General features: G+C 34.5%; 1 protein-coding gene across 2 annotated transcripts in view; it reads left to right on the top strand.

The window, feature by feature from the left end:
• MED20 (Mediator complex subunit 20) overlaps positions 1–18,101 on the top strand; it is a 296,520-nt gene that overhangs the window by 212,833 nt on the left and 65,586 nt on the right. For both annotated transcript variants that reach the window (XM_068374753.1, XM_068374756.1), the window contains exons 3-4: positions 7,028–7,113; positions 17,176–17,352. In XM_068374753.1, the coding sequence (XP_068230854.1) occupies positions 7,028–7,113; positions 17,176–17,352 (263 nt within the window). The remainder of the gene's footprint in view (positions 1–7,027; positions 7,114–17,175; positions 17,353–18,101) is intronic.

Genomic DNA, 18,101 nt, shown 5'->3' with positions numbered 1-18,101 from the left:
TAATTGTTCATTACATCTCATATAGTATATTTATTTCCTTACTTTCCTTTCCATACTCGGCTATTTTTCTCTGTTTTGGCCCTTGGGCTTTATAGCATCCTGCTTTTATAACTAGGGTCGTAGATTAGCTAATAATAATAAATAATAATAATAATAATAATAATAATAATAATAATAATTGATAATAATAATAATAATAATAATAATAATAGTGATGATGATGATGATGATAATTGATAAGTAATAATAGCATTTTTTAAAACCGTAGTCACTGATATTAAATGGCTATATCTTATTATGTTGGTCCTGAGAATATCATGAAAATTATTAGAACACAAGTTCAATGAAAAAATTACTTTACATAATAACTTTTTTAAATGTAATCATTGTGTTATTGAATGGCTTTATCTTATTGCGTGATTCCTGACAATGTCATAAAAGCTATATTAGAATGTAATTTGAAGGAAAAAAATGATTTTACACATGCTCTTTTCTACATTTCCTTTTTCTCCTACCTTGTGGAGCACCGAAGCACGTAACCCTCCTGGCGGTTTTCTTTATGACTTTCATGGACTGTGGAATACGCCTTGGAATGTACTGCTTGAATGCACGACATCCCGTTTGAAGGTTCATTTTTTCATTGGAATGTCATCTGTGCTAGATGTGATGCCATGGGAGCTGCGTTTATTGCTGCATTGTAATCATTATTTCAATACAGCTATGTTCTTAAAAGAAAATTTAATTAAATATTTGCAAGGCTATTGGTTTTTTCCCGTGTTTTTACTGACTCTAATTTTCATTTATTGATCGCAGAGCACAACGCTGCGGTTCTCTTCTTAAACCATTGGAGTTTTTTTATGTTGTTGAAACTTTGTTACCCTTTTTCGGAACTTATCACACGAGTCAAAAAATTATTTTTCCCCTGTTCAAGTTTCTTTTGATTATTGTATTTTGAAAGAGAAAGACCGACACAATTACAGTATTTTGTGTGTGCGATGCTGCCCACGTACGTCCATGCAAGGAATGGAATGAGAGGTGACAATCAACCCTCGTAGATTCTTTAAAATCTTTTATATTGAAAATATACGGACATCAACGTGAAAGCAGTGGCGAGGTAGAATACAGGCCTTGTCACTACAACTGACCACTGGACAACAACGGCTGGCTATGCATGGGGCGAAAAGAAAAACAGTGTTGACCACATATGATTACATTATTGCCAGGATGCAATGAAATAGTGGGTCTTACAATGTGAAAAGATAAATATAAACATGAATATTATTATTATCTACCCAAATAATAGTGAATTGAAAGTACATAAATGCCTATAAACTGTACGTAATGTAAGTTCTGTACAACAAAATATTAGATATCTAAAACATATTTCATACGGATCTAAGTCTGTTGTCATGCATAATCCCTGCAGATAGTCATTTTATATTCAAAAGAGATCTGGAAATTTTGAGAAACATTATATTTTGCAACAAGTAGTGTATATAAACAGACTGAAGGCTTTAAATATAGTTTAGCAACTTATACGTTTAGTATCTCAGCTTTAGGGTTATAGTGGCCCCATTGGAAACGTCCCTGCCTGGCGTTCTGCTGGACGGGAGGTCAAGTCACGCTCAAACTTGATAGTTTCTTGTGGTGTCTGCAACCTTACCATCCTTATGAGGTAAGGCTCGGGTAGTTTGGGGGGAGACTATAGGTGTAACTGCTGAATCTTCAGCAGCCATTGCCTGGTCCTGCCTTGTCCTAGCTTGGGTGGATAGGGGAGTCTTCGGCGCTGATCATATGCATATATGGTCAGTGAGTTAATTCTAGGGCATGGTCACTGTACCTTGCCTCTGCCATTAATGAGTAACCTTTACGTAGTAGATTTTGGTTACCAGGGGCTATTTACATTATGCAACCCGTGATAGTGACTAAAGAAAAGAGGGCGCAATTGTTATATTAGTGCAATAAAGAAAAGGACATAGCAGGCTAAGGTGATCGAATACTTTTTCATGAGTAATATAGGAAGGAAAAATATTCGCCAGCAAAGCAGTCGTACATTCTCTCATTTAGAAAACTTTATCTTGTGAATGATATATATCCCTCAGACAGAAGTTATCGATGGTAACCAAGTTACCATCCGGATGTTTTAATGAAGCTAGTCAGCAGTCCTGGCTTTATGAGGGAAAGATGGAAACCTCAGACAACAAGGATGAGAGAACCTTGATTCAGCTGACGTCGAGATTTCTGTTGAAGCGTTAAATGAAGTATCCGACATTGACAAAGCTGCCCAGAAAATTGGATCATATTTTTATAAAAAGATGACTAAAGGGGTACTTTGCATGAAGCAGTGTAAGGGGGCTGCTAGAAACCGAGTAGTTTATCGATATAAAGAGGCACATTGAAATCTCTCTCTCTCTCTCTCTCTCTCTCTCTCTCTCTCTCTCTCTCTCTCTTCTCTCTCTCTCCTGGACCCTGAGTAGATAAGATATTCAAATGGTCCCAGTAAGGTCTTTTCTTCCAAGTTTTTAGTTAAAGAAAAACATGCTTTTGTTTAAAGAAATACGTTCATAGATGTTTATCAATTGCAAATGTTATTTAAGGCCCATTTTCTCGAAAGATATGAGATAGTTTTCTAAAGCAAAGTTAAGGCAGCTCATTTAATAAAGTTCAGATCTAGTCGAGCCTGTATGAATGAAATTTGTTTAAAAGGGCAAAGCCTTTGTATATGAATACTTACTTCAACTGATTTAATAAAGTTCATGTTAGTCGAGCCTATATAAAGGGAGTTTGTTTTAAACGGGGCTGTGCCCTTTGTATATGAATACCCACTTAAATGATTTAATAAAATTCATATTAATCGATCATATATGAATGGAGTTTGTTTAAAGGGGCTATGTCCTTTGTATATGAATACCCAATTCAACTGATTTAATAAAATTCATACTAGTCGAGCATATATGAATGAAGTTTGTTTAAAGGGTAATGTCCTTTGTATATGAATACCCACTTCAAACTGATTTAATAAAGTTCATATTAGTAGAGCCTATATGAATGGAGTTTGTTTAAAGGGGCTATGTCCTTTGTGTATAAATACCCACTTCTACTGATTTAATAAAATTCATAATAGTCGAGCCTATATTAATGGAGTTTTTTTTTTAAAGGGGCAATGCCCTTTGTATATGAATACCCCACTTCAACTGATTTAATAAAGTTTATATTAGTTGAGCCTATTTGAATGAAGTTTGTTTAAAGGGGCAATGTCCTTTGTATATGAATATCCACTTCAACTGATCTAATAAAGTTCAGATTAGCCGAGCCTATATGAATGAAGTTTGTTTAACGGGGCAATGCCTTTGTATATGAATACCCACTCCAACTGATTTAATAAAGTTCAGATTAGTCAAGCCCATATGAAGGAAGTTTGTTTGAAGAAGTAATGCCTTTGTATATGAAAACCCACTTCAACTGATTTAATAAAGTTCAGATTAGTCAAGCCTGTATGAATGAAAGAATTTATTTAAAGGGGCAATGCCCTTTATTTATGAATACCCACTTCAACATGTCCAAATGCCCGTGATTCAGTCTAGACTATTTTGATTGGATAAGGGATTGAATTCCTTGTAGTCTGTTGGTTTATAAACTTGGTTCAAAGTTATGTTGCGAAGACCGTTGTTGTTTACCATGAAATGTGTCTTCACTGTGCCACAGATAGCAGGTAGATTTTACCGTCATTATATTCAAATTTTTATATCACTGGTTTTTTATAAAGGGGCGTATTATGGATGATTCTCTCCCGAAGGATCCTAGTTTGGTTTTTACAAAGTGAATGACAGAGTTTATAAATTTCTTCCCTGAAATAATAACTTACTGGTATTTAACACGAGAAATTTATAGTTACTGTCATCGGGAAATAGGAGCAATTGTCTATAGCTTCTATTAATCAAGCATCATAGCTTCATGCTGGAGTTGAAATTCTAGGTGACGCCTCAATTATGAACTTTAATCTCTCTCTCTCTCTCTCTCTCTCTCTCTCTCTCTCTCTCTCTCTCTCTCTCTCTCTCTCTCTCTCTCTCTCTCGAAGTCAATGGAATTCAAGACAAAAGTGTCTAATTTTGGTGATGTTAAATATGGCTAAACGTTTGTATTTTGGCGGGTTATACTCGAGGTGGATAATTATTTTTAATTTTTAATATTATTGTGTTCGTATTGTGTTTAAATCGTACTTGGGAAGATTCAAGTAAGCTAAATGTCAATAACGCCAATTGATTAATAGAAGTTCCCACCGAAATGGAATTATATCTTTCAGGCGTATTATAGAGTATTAATTCCGGATTCGGTTGAAATGCAGAAGACCCATTCATGATATCTTGTTTACAGAGAGAGAGAGAGAGAGAGAGAGAGAGAGAGAGAGAGAGAGAGAGAGAGAGAGAGAGAGAGAGAGAGAAGAGAGAGTTATCTTGTTTATATAGAAAGAGAGAGAGAATATGAAATCTGTCCTGCAAAGACGATACCTAGCAGAGAGAGAGAGAGAGAGAGAGAGAGAGAGAGAGAGAAGTCCGTCCTGCAATGGTGATACCGACCAGAGAGAGAGAGAGAGAGAGAGAGAGAGAGAGGAGAGAGAGAGAGAGAGAGAGAGAGAGAGAGAGAGAGAGAGAGAGGCATGAATGAATGAAATCAGTCTTGCATTGACAATACCGAGTACTCCCTGTATGCCAAATAGTATTCGCAAATTTGTTTGCGAACAGCGAAGTCAACAGGAGAACGGACATAGCGACGTTGAAGTGCGTTTACAATCCGATCAACTAACGTCCGTCCTTTCTAAGGCTAATGAACGAAGCGTTCTGAGGGAGTCCTTATATAATGGCAGCCTCCTCCTCCAGGCTTGAGGTTCTTATTCATTGAATCTGATAATTGGGATCCATTCGAGTGTGATTATAACCCAGCCGGCGGTTAATAAGAGGTGAAAGATGGTTTGATGAATGCAAGCAAAATTGGGAGATAAGTTTTATTGAGGGAGATAATTAAAGTGGGTGTGGAGATGAAGACCGGAGAACGGAGGGAATATTGGTAACCTATACTTCGTGTTCTTGCACTGAAGGAAGTTTTTAAGGTTTTCTTTTAATTTCTTTGCACAGAAGGAAGTTTTAAGGTTTTCTTTTAATTTCTTTGCACAGAAGGAAGTTTTAAGGTTTTCTTTTAATTTCTTTCCAGTTGAATTGTTGTGTAAACGATTCTTTACGAGAATATGAAATATTTTTATCATCATCATCATCATTATTATTATTATTATTATTATTATTATTATTATTATTATTATTATTATTATTATTATTATTATTATTACTAGCTAAGCTACAAACTAGTTGGAAAAGCAAGATACTATAAGCCCGAGGGCTCCAACAGGGAAAAATAACCCAGTGAGGAAAGGAAATAAGGAAATAAAATTATTTTTGTTGTTTTTCTTATTTTAAGTATACAATACCATATGGTGTGTTCAAGTGCAGACTGGATTATAAGTCTTTTGACGGGTCTATAACGAAAGTTATCGACTTTTTGTCAATAACTAATACACATTTATGAATGTTTTATGTTGAATCGAATGTAAATTCAGATTCATAGGACTTTCAGTGAATTTTCAGAGTTCATTGATGTACCAGAGGCGAATTCGGTAGATTAAGGAGATCTCATTACAAGAAACATTATTACTTGTGACGTTAATTAAGCTGAAGCGTTCGGACATATTTGATTGAATTTCTGTTTACATTTAGATCATTTGCATAAGAATATTGAATCAAGACCGACTCCTGTCGTGTAACTGATGTGAGTATTGTAAATTTCTTTGAAAGCGAGACTTACTTTTATTAATCTTATTAACCGAACGTATGAGAATATTAACTAGGAATTTTTAGTAGAGAGGAAAATGTAGGTACAATGTAATCACTGTTTATAGATAATGGCAACATTAATTTTGTACTAGAGCATTTGTTAAATTTCAGACTATATTCTAGCCTTCTCCATCATAAGGCTTAACACTACACAGTATCAAGAAGTTTTAGTCCAGTTGAAAACAGATTGTGCAATGATCTTTCTAAATAAACAATTGAATTGCTGGAACTTCACAAGTTGAAACATGCAGCGAAGGTTTTCATGTTAAACAGGAATATATGTCTCTCTTCATAATTTTTACATGACATTTATTTTAACATTGGTAATGCTTTTAAGATATTTTAAATTTTTTATTCATTTCTCATATATAGTTTATTTCCTTTCCTCACTGGGATGTTATTTTTTCTTATGGATCCCTTGGGCTTGTACCATCCTGCTTTTGCAACTAAGGTTATAGCTTAACTATTAGTAGTAGTATTAGCAGTAATAACATTAATACTGTATTCTTGAGCTGTATTAGAAGTTGTCGGAAAGGAACATGATAGGTCCAGGATTGGTGTTCTTACTAATGCTTTTGGCAGGTGTTTAAGAAAAGGCATATAGTTGTGCCTGAGGGTTTCCTAAAGGTTTGAGAGTTCTGCACAGCATGTAATGTATTAGGCATTTTCCAATACATACATTTGCTCCTAAGTCTTCCAAAATATGTCTTTTAATTTAGGTTATCTGTAGTGGGCCTCTTATAATAAATTGTGCAGCATGTACGTGATTTTACAATATTGAGTTTCAAGTCTTCCGAAATATATTTGAGAATCTTTCAATGGATAAGCCTTCCGTGGTAATTCTGAAGCCTCCAAGGATCAAATCTGCTAATTTTGTTTACAGTGTCTTACATATTTTTGGTAACCATGAATATCGTGGTCTCTTACCCTAAAAAACAAAGCTCCGCTTTTGCCTAAAGTATTGTTGTGGTAGTTAATATCCTGTGGACCAGGTGATAAAATTATTTCCCAAGCCCGTGATGTTTTTAACACCATAACTATGCATGCTATATTTTGTATGTAATATTATACTCTCTTCCTCAAACAAATGTAAAAATAATATGAATGGCAAGGTGTTTGTTAACTATATTATTTCTTTTTTCCAGGTTCCGGTCAGAGGAAATTGCATATTCTCCATAATTCGGAAACTCCAGTCACGACCTACGCAGTGTTAGATACAGGAACAAAGCAGGTGAGTACAATTATGTATATTTTCAGATAGATAGATTATATTTTCTGTTTCCGGTTGTTTGGATTGTGATGTTGGAGTCGCCATAGATCGTCAATATATTCATTATATTTCTGTAGTTGAAGGAAAACGATTTTGTCATACAAATGTTTGTAGGTAATAATTGCTTTCGCAAATATTTTATGTAAAATACCTATCATTTAACGCCTGACTGATAGATGTAAAAAGTAGAGTGTACAACATCAATGAGGGTAATACTTTAAAGAGAAAAATTAGAGTAATAATGTTGTTTTATCGAAATATCTGACCAAAGAGAAAGTTTCAGGAAAGGGCTGTCTGATTTTAAAAGAAAACAGTTTTGTATTATTGCTGTTTTGAGATTGCTAGATTGTTTTAGTACTGGGTGGAAGGAAAACCTATTTGCTTGATGGATTCATGTAGGCTCCTGGCAAGAAGTTGAGTGACATGGTGTATATGTAGTTAGCATTTGGTTTACGCTTATGTACGGGTAGAAAAAAAAGTTGTAGAGAAATGTGTGGGAATGTGGTTATAAATGTAATTAAAAGCAGTGATTGGGATAAGGATATGCAAAGACCATATAAGGAGAACATTGATGATTTTGTGTTAGGATAGAAAACTGGAGGAAAGTAAATGGGGAGTCTTTTATAGTCACCCATGGTGTCATAGTTAGCATGGAATGTTTTTAAGTATAAGAAGGTAGGAAGAGGAATGAAAGTAAGTGGTAGGTTGAAAGATGAAAGATAAGTGATGAAAAAGGGAGAGTACTGGGATTGCCTTGCGTAAGAGGTACGGGGATGCAAGAGGTTGGGTAAGGTAGTCAGAATGGCCAGTAACAAAATCAGAAGGGATAAGTGAATGGAAACTTCAGGGAGATAAGGATTTGTGTTACAAGGAACTATATTCAGAGGAAAAGGTTGATGAACACAGGGATATCGGAAAAAAATAGGCTAGTAGGGGTGATACTGTCAGACATAGATACGATTCCGGGTTGTTTGAGTGAATATTCTGAAGATTTGTTGAATTTGGAAGGTATAAGAAAGGGACTAAGGGTTGTAAGACTCGAGTCAGTGTAAGATTGAGAATTTATATGGACGCGACTGTTGAATATGTTAGATAAGCTTTTGTGATGTCAAAAAATTGCAAAACATCAGAAGTTGCTGAATAACGATTGGGATGTGGAATTGCTAGTGTTTGCTGATGATACATTATTGATTTTGGATAGTGAAGAGAAAGTGCAGAAGCTACAAATAGGGTTTTAAGATATCGGAATGATGGGAAAGTTTAGAGTAAATGGGATTTAGAGTAAGGTTATGAGAGAGAAAGAAAATCAATGGAAAAATAGAAGTGGTTAATTCATAAAATTATTTTGAAGTTAATTCAATGAATAATGGAAAGATCAGAGACCAGGTAATTTTCCGAATATAAGAAGCAAGAAAGGTAGCAGTAGGCTCGTGTGTGAAAGATTGGTAAGAGACTTTACAGTAGTACCTCTACATACGATCTTGATTCGTTCCTGGAACTGCTTCGTATGTAAAAACGATCGTATGTTGGAGCAAATATTCCCATAAGAATACACTGTAATTTGTATAATTCGTTCCTCAGCCCAAAAACCCATGGTAACTCCTTAATAAATTGCTACACATAACATTAATACAATTGCATAATACAGAAATATCAAAAAGAATAATAATAATAATAATAAAGAAATAGTAAATAAAAAAGGGGTTTTTATTGACACTTTACCTTAGAGACAGGCCAGTGCAGGTGTAGGAATTGTTATGCAGGAGCAGACGGAAGATCAGCGAGGAGGTAGAGACGGCGACTGCGATAACATACCGTAACTTACTTTTTTTTAATTTTTAATTTGCATCACTTTCACTCGATTCGGTCCTACTTTTCTTTGCTTCACTTTCTTTCTTTTCATCATGATCACTAGACCGCTTCGTAGATTTTTTAAAGAAACTATCGAGAGAAAGTTGCTTGGTACGGCTTTTGAGAATTTTTCTTAAATGAGTTAAACAAACATCATTGAACTGCGAAACTACTCGGCAAACCTGAGTTTCTGTGGGTGATGCTTATTGAGGAAATCAACCACTTGTTGATGATATGCCAACATCTGTTTTATTTCAGCCGAACTTAAGATTTGACCTACCTCCTCGATCTCCTCAGACTCACTTAACTGCGCTTGGAACTCATCATGCTGCATGGCTTGCAGCTCCTTGAGCTCCTCGGTGGTGAGCTCTTTATGATGCTCATCGACCAATTCGGTGATGTCATGTTCATTGACCTCCAAACCTATGGACTTGCCAAGGGATACAATCTCTTCTACGTTTTCCTCGAAGACAAGCACAGGTTCAGGCTCGGGGCCAAAACCTTCAAAATCTCTGGGAGCAACAGCATCGGCCAAAGCTTCTTCCAAGCTGAATTCAGTGTCCGACGAGTTACTCCCTCCCAAGCCTGATCTATGATCTTTAAGCAGTGCACGAAATGGAAATGGCTCCTCCAAAATTCACGCAAAGTTAAGTTGGTGCTTTGCGTGACATTAAAGCACTGCTTAAATAAATGGTTGGTGTAGAGCTTCTTATAATTAGAGATGACTTGCTGGTCCATGGGCTGGAGGATAGGGGTGCTGTTTGGTGGAAGATTCAACACTCTGAGGAATTTGTACTGGTCGATGATATCATCTTCCAGTCCTGGGGAGTGAGCGGGTGCATTATCCAAACAAAGCAAGCACTTCAAAGGCAAATTCCTCTCCTGAAGGTACTTCTTGACAGCAGGGCCGAAAACTAGGTTCACCCATTCAACAAAGATGTGCCTAGTGACCCAAGCCTTAGAATTAGCACGCTACAAAACATGCAGCATGTCTTTATTAATTCTATGTGCTTTAAATGCCCTAGGGTTTTCGGAATGGTAAACCAATAACGGCTTTATTTTGCAGTCCCCGCTGGTGTTGGCAAAAAGGGCAAGAGTCAACTGATCCTTCATAGGCTTATGTACAGGCATTTTCTTTTCTTTGGTGGTAATGTATGTTAGACTAGGCATCTTTTTCCAAAACAGACCGGTTTCACCACAGTTGAAAACTTGCTGCTCTACGTAGCCTTCCTCCTCCACGATCTTTTCAAACTTTTTAACAAAATCATTAGCAACCTTGGTGTCTGAACTTGAAGCCTCTCCATGCCGAACAACTGAATGAATCCTGGTTCATTTCTTGAATTTCTTGAACCAACCTCGAGACGCCTTGAATTCCTCCGTTGTAGGATCGGTTGAACTCTCCCCCGCATCACCCCCAGAGCCTGCTGCCTTCTAGTCACAATAGATAGCGCTGGCCTTCTCACAAATGATAATTTCAGTGATCGTATCGCCAACAATCTCTTTGTCCTTTATCCATATTAACAAAAGGTGTTCCATCTCTTCCAGGGTAGGGCTACGATATTTAGAAATAATGGTGATCCCCTTCGATGGTTTGACTGCTTTAATGGCTGCCTTCTGTTTGATGATCATCGAGATCATAGACATATTCCGGCCATATTGTTTTGCCAGATTGCTAACACGCACACCTCGCTCATGTTCTTCTATTATTTCTTGTTTTAGTTCTAATGAAAGCATTGACTTTTTCCTTTTCTCACCACTACTACTTCCTGAACCGAAACTAAGCATTTCAGGACCCATGATTATACGTAAAACCCAACAACAAAATGTGAAAAAGGAAGATAAAAAGCACTGTTAGTAACAGAGCGAATAGAGAACAACCTCACAATGCACACGAGATGAGAGAACTGATCAAGGCGACGCTCGATTGACGTCCCTCCGACATGCTGCTGTCTACCGGCGTAAACGAAAAACTACGATCGATGCTTCGAGAAAATTCTGCGCGTATGATCTACGTCGGATGTCGGAGCAAGACTTCGGGTGTCGAGACGAAAATTTGATCAAATTTTATTTCGGGTGTTGGAAAATTCGTATGTAAAGACAATCGTATGTAGAGATTCCACTGTATTTTTCTCTGAATGCCAAGATGCGAATGTATGAAGAAAATGTTAAAAAAACTCCTTTATGGAAGTAAAGCAGGGATGCCGAGTGTGAATATAAATAAAGGTTGGAGGAGTTAATTTATTTATTTGCATGAGGTATGAGGTGTAGGGACAATTAATTAGGTGAGAAACGAGGAGGTATGCAGAATTGGTATTAAGATTTAAAGGCCTCTCATGAATGGCAGAAGCAAGGGACAGGGACATTGCCCTAGTAAGCAGGACAATGGCCTAGAAACTGACTATATATACATATGATCAGCTCCCAAGTTATGATCACGGAGGCCCAGGCAATGTCTGCTGATGATTCGGTAGGTAAACCTATAGGCTCCCCAAACTCCCCATCCTTAACTCACAAAGATGGTGAGATTGCAGCCACTAAAGGAACTAACGAGTTTTAGTGGAACTCGAACCCCAGTTTGGCGATCACCAGTCAGGGACGTTATCAATAGGTCCCCACAACCTTAATTTGTCTGTGTAGGTATGTTAATGTTGCCGTAGATCTTTTTGTGTAGGTCCGTTAATGTGGAATGATGAATATTGTGGAAGTTTCATTGGCATAGAGTCCATTCACGGTTCAGCCGGCAAGGAAGAATTATTTTTTCCTTTGTCATCCCGTATAAGACAAAAGTCTTAATATCAATTGTGGTGAAAGGATTTACGTATCACCATGATCAGCAAAGTTGTACTAGTCAGGTCCGCCCAAAGTATCTTGGTTTGCTATGAACGTTCAGACAAATATCCCCCACCGTCACCAATCCGCAGTGGCCAGCGTGGTGATAAAAACTAGACTAGCCCCAGACGTGAATTGACATGTCTGAGACCTCTGTCCTAAAATTGGCAAGAAGTGGCTGCATTTGTTGTTTGCTTTCTATATTATTTGTATATATATATATATATATATATATATATATATATATATATATATATATATATATATATATATATATATATATATATATATATATACACACACACACACACACACACACACACACACACACATATATATATATATATATATATATATATATATATATATATATATATATATATATATATATATATATATATATATATATGATCAATTTTGCACATTTAGTCGTGTTTTTCTTATTCAAATAAGCCATATATATTTTTGATACATTAATGTCTGGATTCTCTTAACGACCTCGGAATCAGAGCCCCAGGCAAAATCACACAAAGATAAGAGCTTGTGACCGGCTGGGAATCAAACCCTGGTCCGACAAGCATATATACACAGTGACTAAATCACATGGCCACGAAGAAAGATAAAAGTCAATGACAATTCTTCTGTACTTATACATGTCGAATTCAGTTGTTTTGTACTTAGAATTGAAATCAACCCATCTTCACCATTGTAGCTAATTGGTAGTTTGTTACTTGGCATTCGATTAATGTTAAATTTTGCACATTTAGACCTGTTTTTCATATTCAAATAAGCCATATATATTTTTGATACATTAATGTCTGAATTCTCTTAACGACCTCGGAATCAGAGCCCCAGGTGAAATCACACAAAGACAAGAGCTTGGCCACGAAGAAAGATAAAAGTCAAATATATAGCTAAGATAAAACCCTAGTTGGTAAAGCAAGGTGCTCTAAGTCCAAGGGCTCCAATAAGGAAAAACTGCCCAGTGAAGATAGGAAACAATTAAAATAAAATAGTTTAACATCAGTAACAACATTGAAATATATATTTCTTATATAAACTATGAAAATGATATATATATATATATATATATATATATATATATATATATATATATATATATATATATATATATTTATTTATATATATATGATAAATTTTGCATTTAGGAGTGTTTTTTCATATTCGAATATGCCATATATTTTAATACATTAATGTCTGGATTCTCTTACCGATCTCGGGATCAGAGTCCCAAGCCGAAACCGCTCAAAGACAATAGCATCTGTGCAGCCAGGATTCGAACCCTGGTCCACGATACTTGTATGACAGTGACGGTGCCATTTCGCCAATGTCATACAAGTATCTTGGAGTAGGGTTCGATTCCTGGCAGGTCAGATTCTATTGTCTTTGAGTGGTTTCGCCTTGGGACTATATACATATGTGTGTGTGCATGCATGACTCGCCTATTCCTCTTCTCCCCCTATATTGCTTCGTGTGTCTATATTCATGTACCGAATATAAACGCTTTTATGCCCCAGATGTTCCCCTGGTCGCTTTCTGAGATGGGTTTGCGGCATCGGAAATTCGTGAATAATGGAACATCCCTCTCATGGCTGCCGTCCCTTCCCGGTCACGAGTCAGACAAATTCAGTGTGTTTGTGAATTTCTAGCCTAGTTACTTTCTCTTTATTTTTTGCTGTCAAACTGATATGCTTTAGTAAGAAAAGCTTTGTCATTTCATGTGTTGATTTTTTTTTTTTTACATTAAGAGGTTGACAAGAGATCGGATAATTTATTCATATTAATTTTGTTAATAAGGAATTTCCATAATGTTAATTTTGTTGATAATGAAGGATATTACACCGTGATATACTCTAGAAATGAAAGTTTTATAATTTTATCTGTGTTGATGTTTTTTTTCACATTGAGGTGTTGACAATAGATTTGAATACTTTATCAATATTAATTTTGTTAATAAGGATTTTCCATTGTGTTAATTTTGTTAATAATAGATGATATGGACAGCCTTAAGTTTGGTTTCTTTCAAGCCTAGTTACTTTCTCTTTATCTTTTGCAGTCTGGGTGATATGCTTTAGTAATAAAAGCTTTTTCATTCTATCTGTCTTGATGTTTTTTTTTTTTTTTTTTTTTTTTTTTTTTTTTTTTTTTTTTTTTTTTTTTACATTGAGTCCACAATAGATCGGGATACTTTATCTATACTAATTTTGTTAGTAAGGAATTTCCATTATGTTAATTTTGTTGATAATGGATGATATTGTCAGCCTTATGTTGTTATTTTAGCATCTACTAACTCGTCGGATAATATTAGATCAATCCTTATACTTAATATGGAAACATGTTCTTCCTTGGGAGGAATACCCATTATTATTATTTATTATTATTATTATTATTATTATTATTATTATTATTATTATTATTATTATTATTATTATTATTACTCCTCACTAAGCTGCAACGCTAGCTGGAAAAGCAGGATGCTGTAAGCCCAGGGCTCCAACAGTGAATAATAGCCCAGTGAGGAAACGAAATTAGGAAATAAATAAACTAAATGAGAAATAGTGAATAATTGATACGCAATACTTTAAGATCGGTAACAATGTTAAAGCTGATAGGTCATATGTAAACTATGAAGAGAGACGTATGTCAGCTTGTTCAACATAAAAACATTTGCTGCAAGTTTGAACATCATAAGTCCCATCTATTTAATTGCCTGATTAGGAATATCATTCCACAATTAAGTCACAGCTGTGCACTTCGTCTAAGAATATGCTGAACATTTAAGGTTATGGTAGTGGTAATTTAATTTGAAGTAAACATGGAGATATTGCACTTATAGGAAAGTGACAGGATGTGTGATATAAATAAAAGAAATATAATATGCCCGTAACATTTTTTTTTGAAGTTTCCCGAGGCTTGAATTAAACTCCAGTTGAAAATTTACATAAATTTTTCTCAAAGATCTGGAGTATTTATGATAACCAATGAAAAAGAAAAAATAGTTACAGATATGTGGTTATCAATTTGAAATTCCAAAAATAAAGATTTATATGAAACGAGTTTAATCCTATTAGATTTTTTTTTTCGCCAAATGTACAGGATTAAACGAAAGATTTTATTTATTTTTTTTTTTTTTTTTTGCAGATAATCAGGGAATTGCTTTGATAAAAAAATGTGTTCTGAAAACTAAGATATCTTTTGAATATTATAAATTTTTAAATTTTGTATATTTCTTTTGATTGAAGAGTTGTATGAAGCATCCGATTTTTTTTCAAGGGATTCATGATTATTGCAGAGAGAGAGAGAGAGAGAGAGAGAGAGAGAGAGAGAGAGAGAGATCGTTTCAGGATCATAAATTTCGATTGTTTTAGAATCATAAATTTCGATTGTTTTAGGATCATAAAATTCGGTTGTTTCAAGATCATAAATTTGGATTGTCTCGGGATCATAAATTTCAATTGTTTTAGGATAAAAAATTTAGATTGTTTCAGGATCATAAATTTCGATAGTTTCAGGATCATAAATTTAGATTGTTTCAGGATCATAAATTTCGATTGTTACAGGATCATAAATTTTGATTGTTTCAAGATAATAAATTTCAATAGTTTCATGATCATAAATTCCGATTGTTTCAGGATCATAAATTTCGATAGGTTCATGATCATAAATTTCGATTGTTTCAGGATAATAAATTTCGATAGTTTCATGATCATTAATTTCGATTGTTTCTGGATCATAAATTTCGATTGTTTCAGGATCACAAATTTCGATTGTTTCAGGATCATAAATTTCGATTGTTTCAGGATCACAAATTTCGCTTGTTTTAGGATCATAAATTTCGATTGTTTCTGGATCATAAATTTTGATTGTTTCAGGATCACAAATTTCGATTGTTTCAGGATCATATATGAAAGCTCTGTACTTTAACTATGGAATGGATTTTGTGTTTTTATGTTTTTCTATTATTGTTATTATTATTATTATTATTATTATTGTTATTATTATTATTATTATTATTATTAAGCTACAGCCCTAGTTGTAAAAGCAGAATTCTATAATCCTAGGGGCTCCAACAGGAAAAATAGCCCAGTGAGGAAAGGAAACAAGGAAAAATTGATTATTTTAAGAACAGTTACATTAGAATAAATATCTCCTATATAAATTATAAAAACTGTAGCAAAACAAGAGAAAGAGATATAAGAAAGAATAGTGTGCCCAAGTGTACCTATTAAAAGCAATTCCACGTTATCATCGAATTGCTGTCTCGACTATTGATGAGAATGATTCCTATTAAAGTCTTGGGAGTAATTTCCTCATGTCTCTTGCAGCCACTCTCATATTTATCCTCCTCACGCATTCTCATAGACGACATCCCACGGAAATTGTCAGATATTCACCAGGGGAAATGGCACAGCGTCGCCTCTTAAAAATATCGGTTAGATTTGTCAACTTCCTTTTACACCGTCGCAAGAATTATTGTCTGTCTTTGAATGGGGCAGAGTTTTTGGGAGTTTGTTGGTAAGGCAAGGCAAAGGCGAAGGCAAGTTTTATTCTATTGGCCACCTCTGGGGTATGAGAATTACAAACCTATATATATATATATATATATATATATATATATATATATATATATATATATATATATATATATATATATAAAATATATATATCAAATGAATTCCGCACACAGGCAATGAAAAATAAAGCGATATAAGATGAACAACGAAAACATCATATTGAAATATTGAAAATTTGAGAAAGTCTTAAATCTAAAATAAGGTCATTGAAAGTTTGCAAGATTTTTTTTCACTTCTTTAGTACTACTTGTGTTGAGGAGTTAGATTAAAAAGTGCATGCTCTGGGCATGTCCAGCTTTGCTTGTAATGGGCTTAGAATTGAAAATATTTTTTTTTCTTTTTGCCTGTTATGCTTGTACTAGTTTACCCGCCCGTCAAAAATAACGGCTAAATATTTAGATAAATATGCACACACACGCACATATACAAACAGTGTACCTCTCGGGGCACCCCCATTTCACCAACGTATAACTACTCCCTCTCCCCCTACCCGAGGGACGGGGAGAGACCGATCCGTCAGGAAATTCCGCTATAGATAGATAGATAGATAGATGGTTAGGTATATACATATATATGAACATATATATATATATATATATATATATATATATGTATGTATTTATTTTTTTATTCATTTATACGTATATATAACCAGGATATAGTGCCTTATTAAATAAGGGATATTTGTTTATACATATCTTTGATTTCTGTATCAAGATTTATTAAAGATATCCTTACCCTGTCCCAGATCACCCTGTCAGCAGATCTCCTCTTCGATTTGCTCTTGCCAAGACTCGACCACATGTATCAGAATAAAAAGAACCTGAAGATCGAGTCCAAAGGGTTCAAGTACGAAGTAGGGGACTTCGTGGTCAAGATAGGAACGGTGACTATGAGTGGCCATTACAAAGGAATACTGGTCGAGGTGAGAGAGGGATTTACCTATCTTTTATTTTGTCGTTTGATATAACAGGATGACTGTTGATGGTCATCTTTCAGTTTGGACTATTCGTTGTACGATTGTTCCAGTATGCAGTATGAATTTGTTATTTGCTATTGATCATATAACTATGGAACTCTTATTTGAAATTATATTTTAGGTTTCTTTCATGTTGCTTAAAATATGTACTTTTCCTTTGACATCGATTTACTTACTATTTTGTTTTGAGATTTTTTACATTTGATATAACAAGGGGATTGTTAATAGTTATCTTTCGGTTTGGACTCTTGGTCTTAGGATGGTTTCAATATATGTATTTGTTATTTGGTATTGATCATATAATTATGGAACTCTTACTTTAAATTATAATTTAGCTTTCTTTTATGTGCTTAATTTATGTTGACGTTGATATAATTCTCAGTAGGGACTGTTTGTGTTTTTTTAATTTTCCAGTTTATTTGTTATTGTTCAAATGCTGATGGAACTATTATTTGAAATGATAATGTAACTTTATTTTATATTGCTTTATTTATATATCTTTTTACTTGTGATATAACAATCCGACAGTTGATGGATACTTTCAAAGTTTTGGATTTTTCATTTATAAATGTATATATACACATATATATGCAGATATATATATATATATATATATATATATATATATATATATATATATATATATATATATATATATATATATATATATATAGTATATATAATATATATATAGC

This window comes from Palaemon carinicauda, chromosome 1 (genome assembly GCF_036898095.1).
Source record: "Palaemon carinicauda isolate YSFRI2023 chromosome 1, ASM3689809v2, whole genome shotgun sequence".
Taxonomy (NCBI): domain Eukaryota; kingdom Metazoa; phylum Arthropoda; class Malacostraca; order Decapoda; family Palaemonidae; genus Palaemon; species Palaemon carinicauda.
The sequence above is the reverse complement of the archived record's forward strand: the minus strand, read 5'-3'. Positions and strand labels throughout refer to the sequence as shown.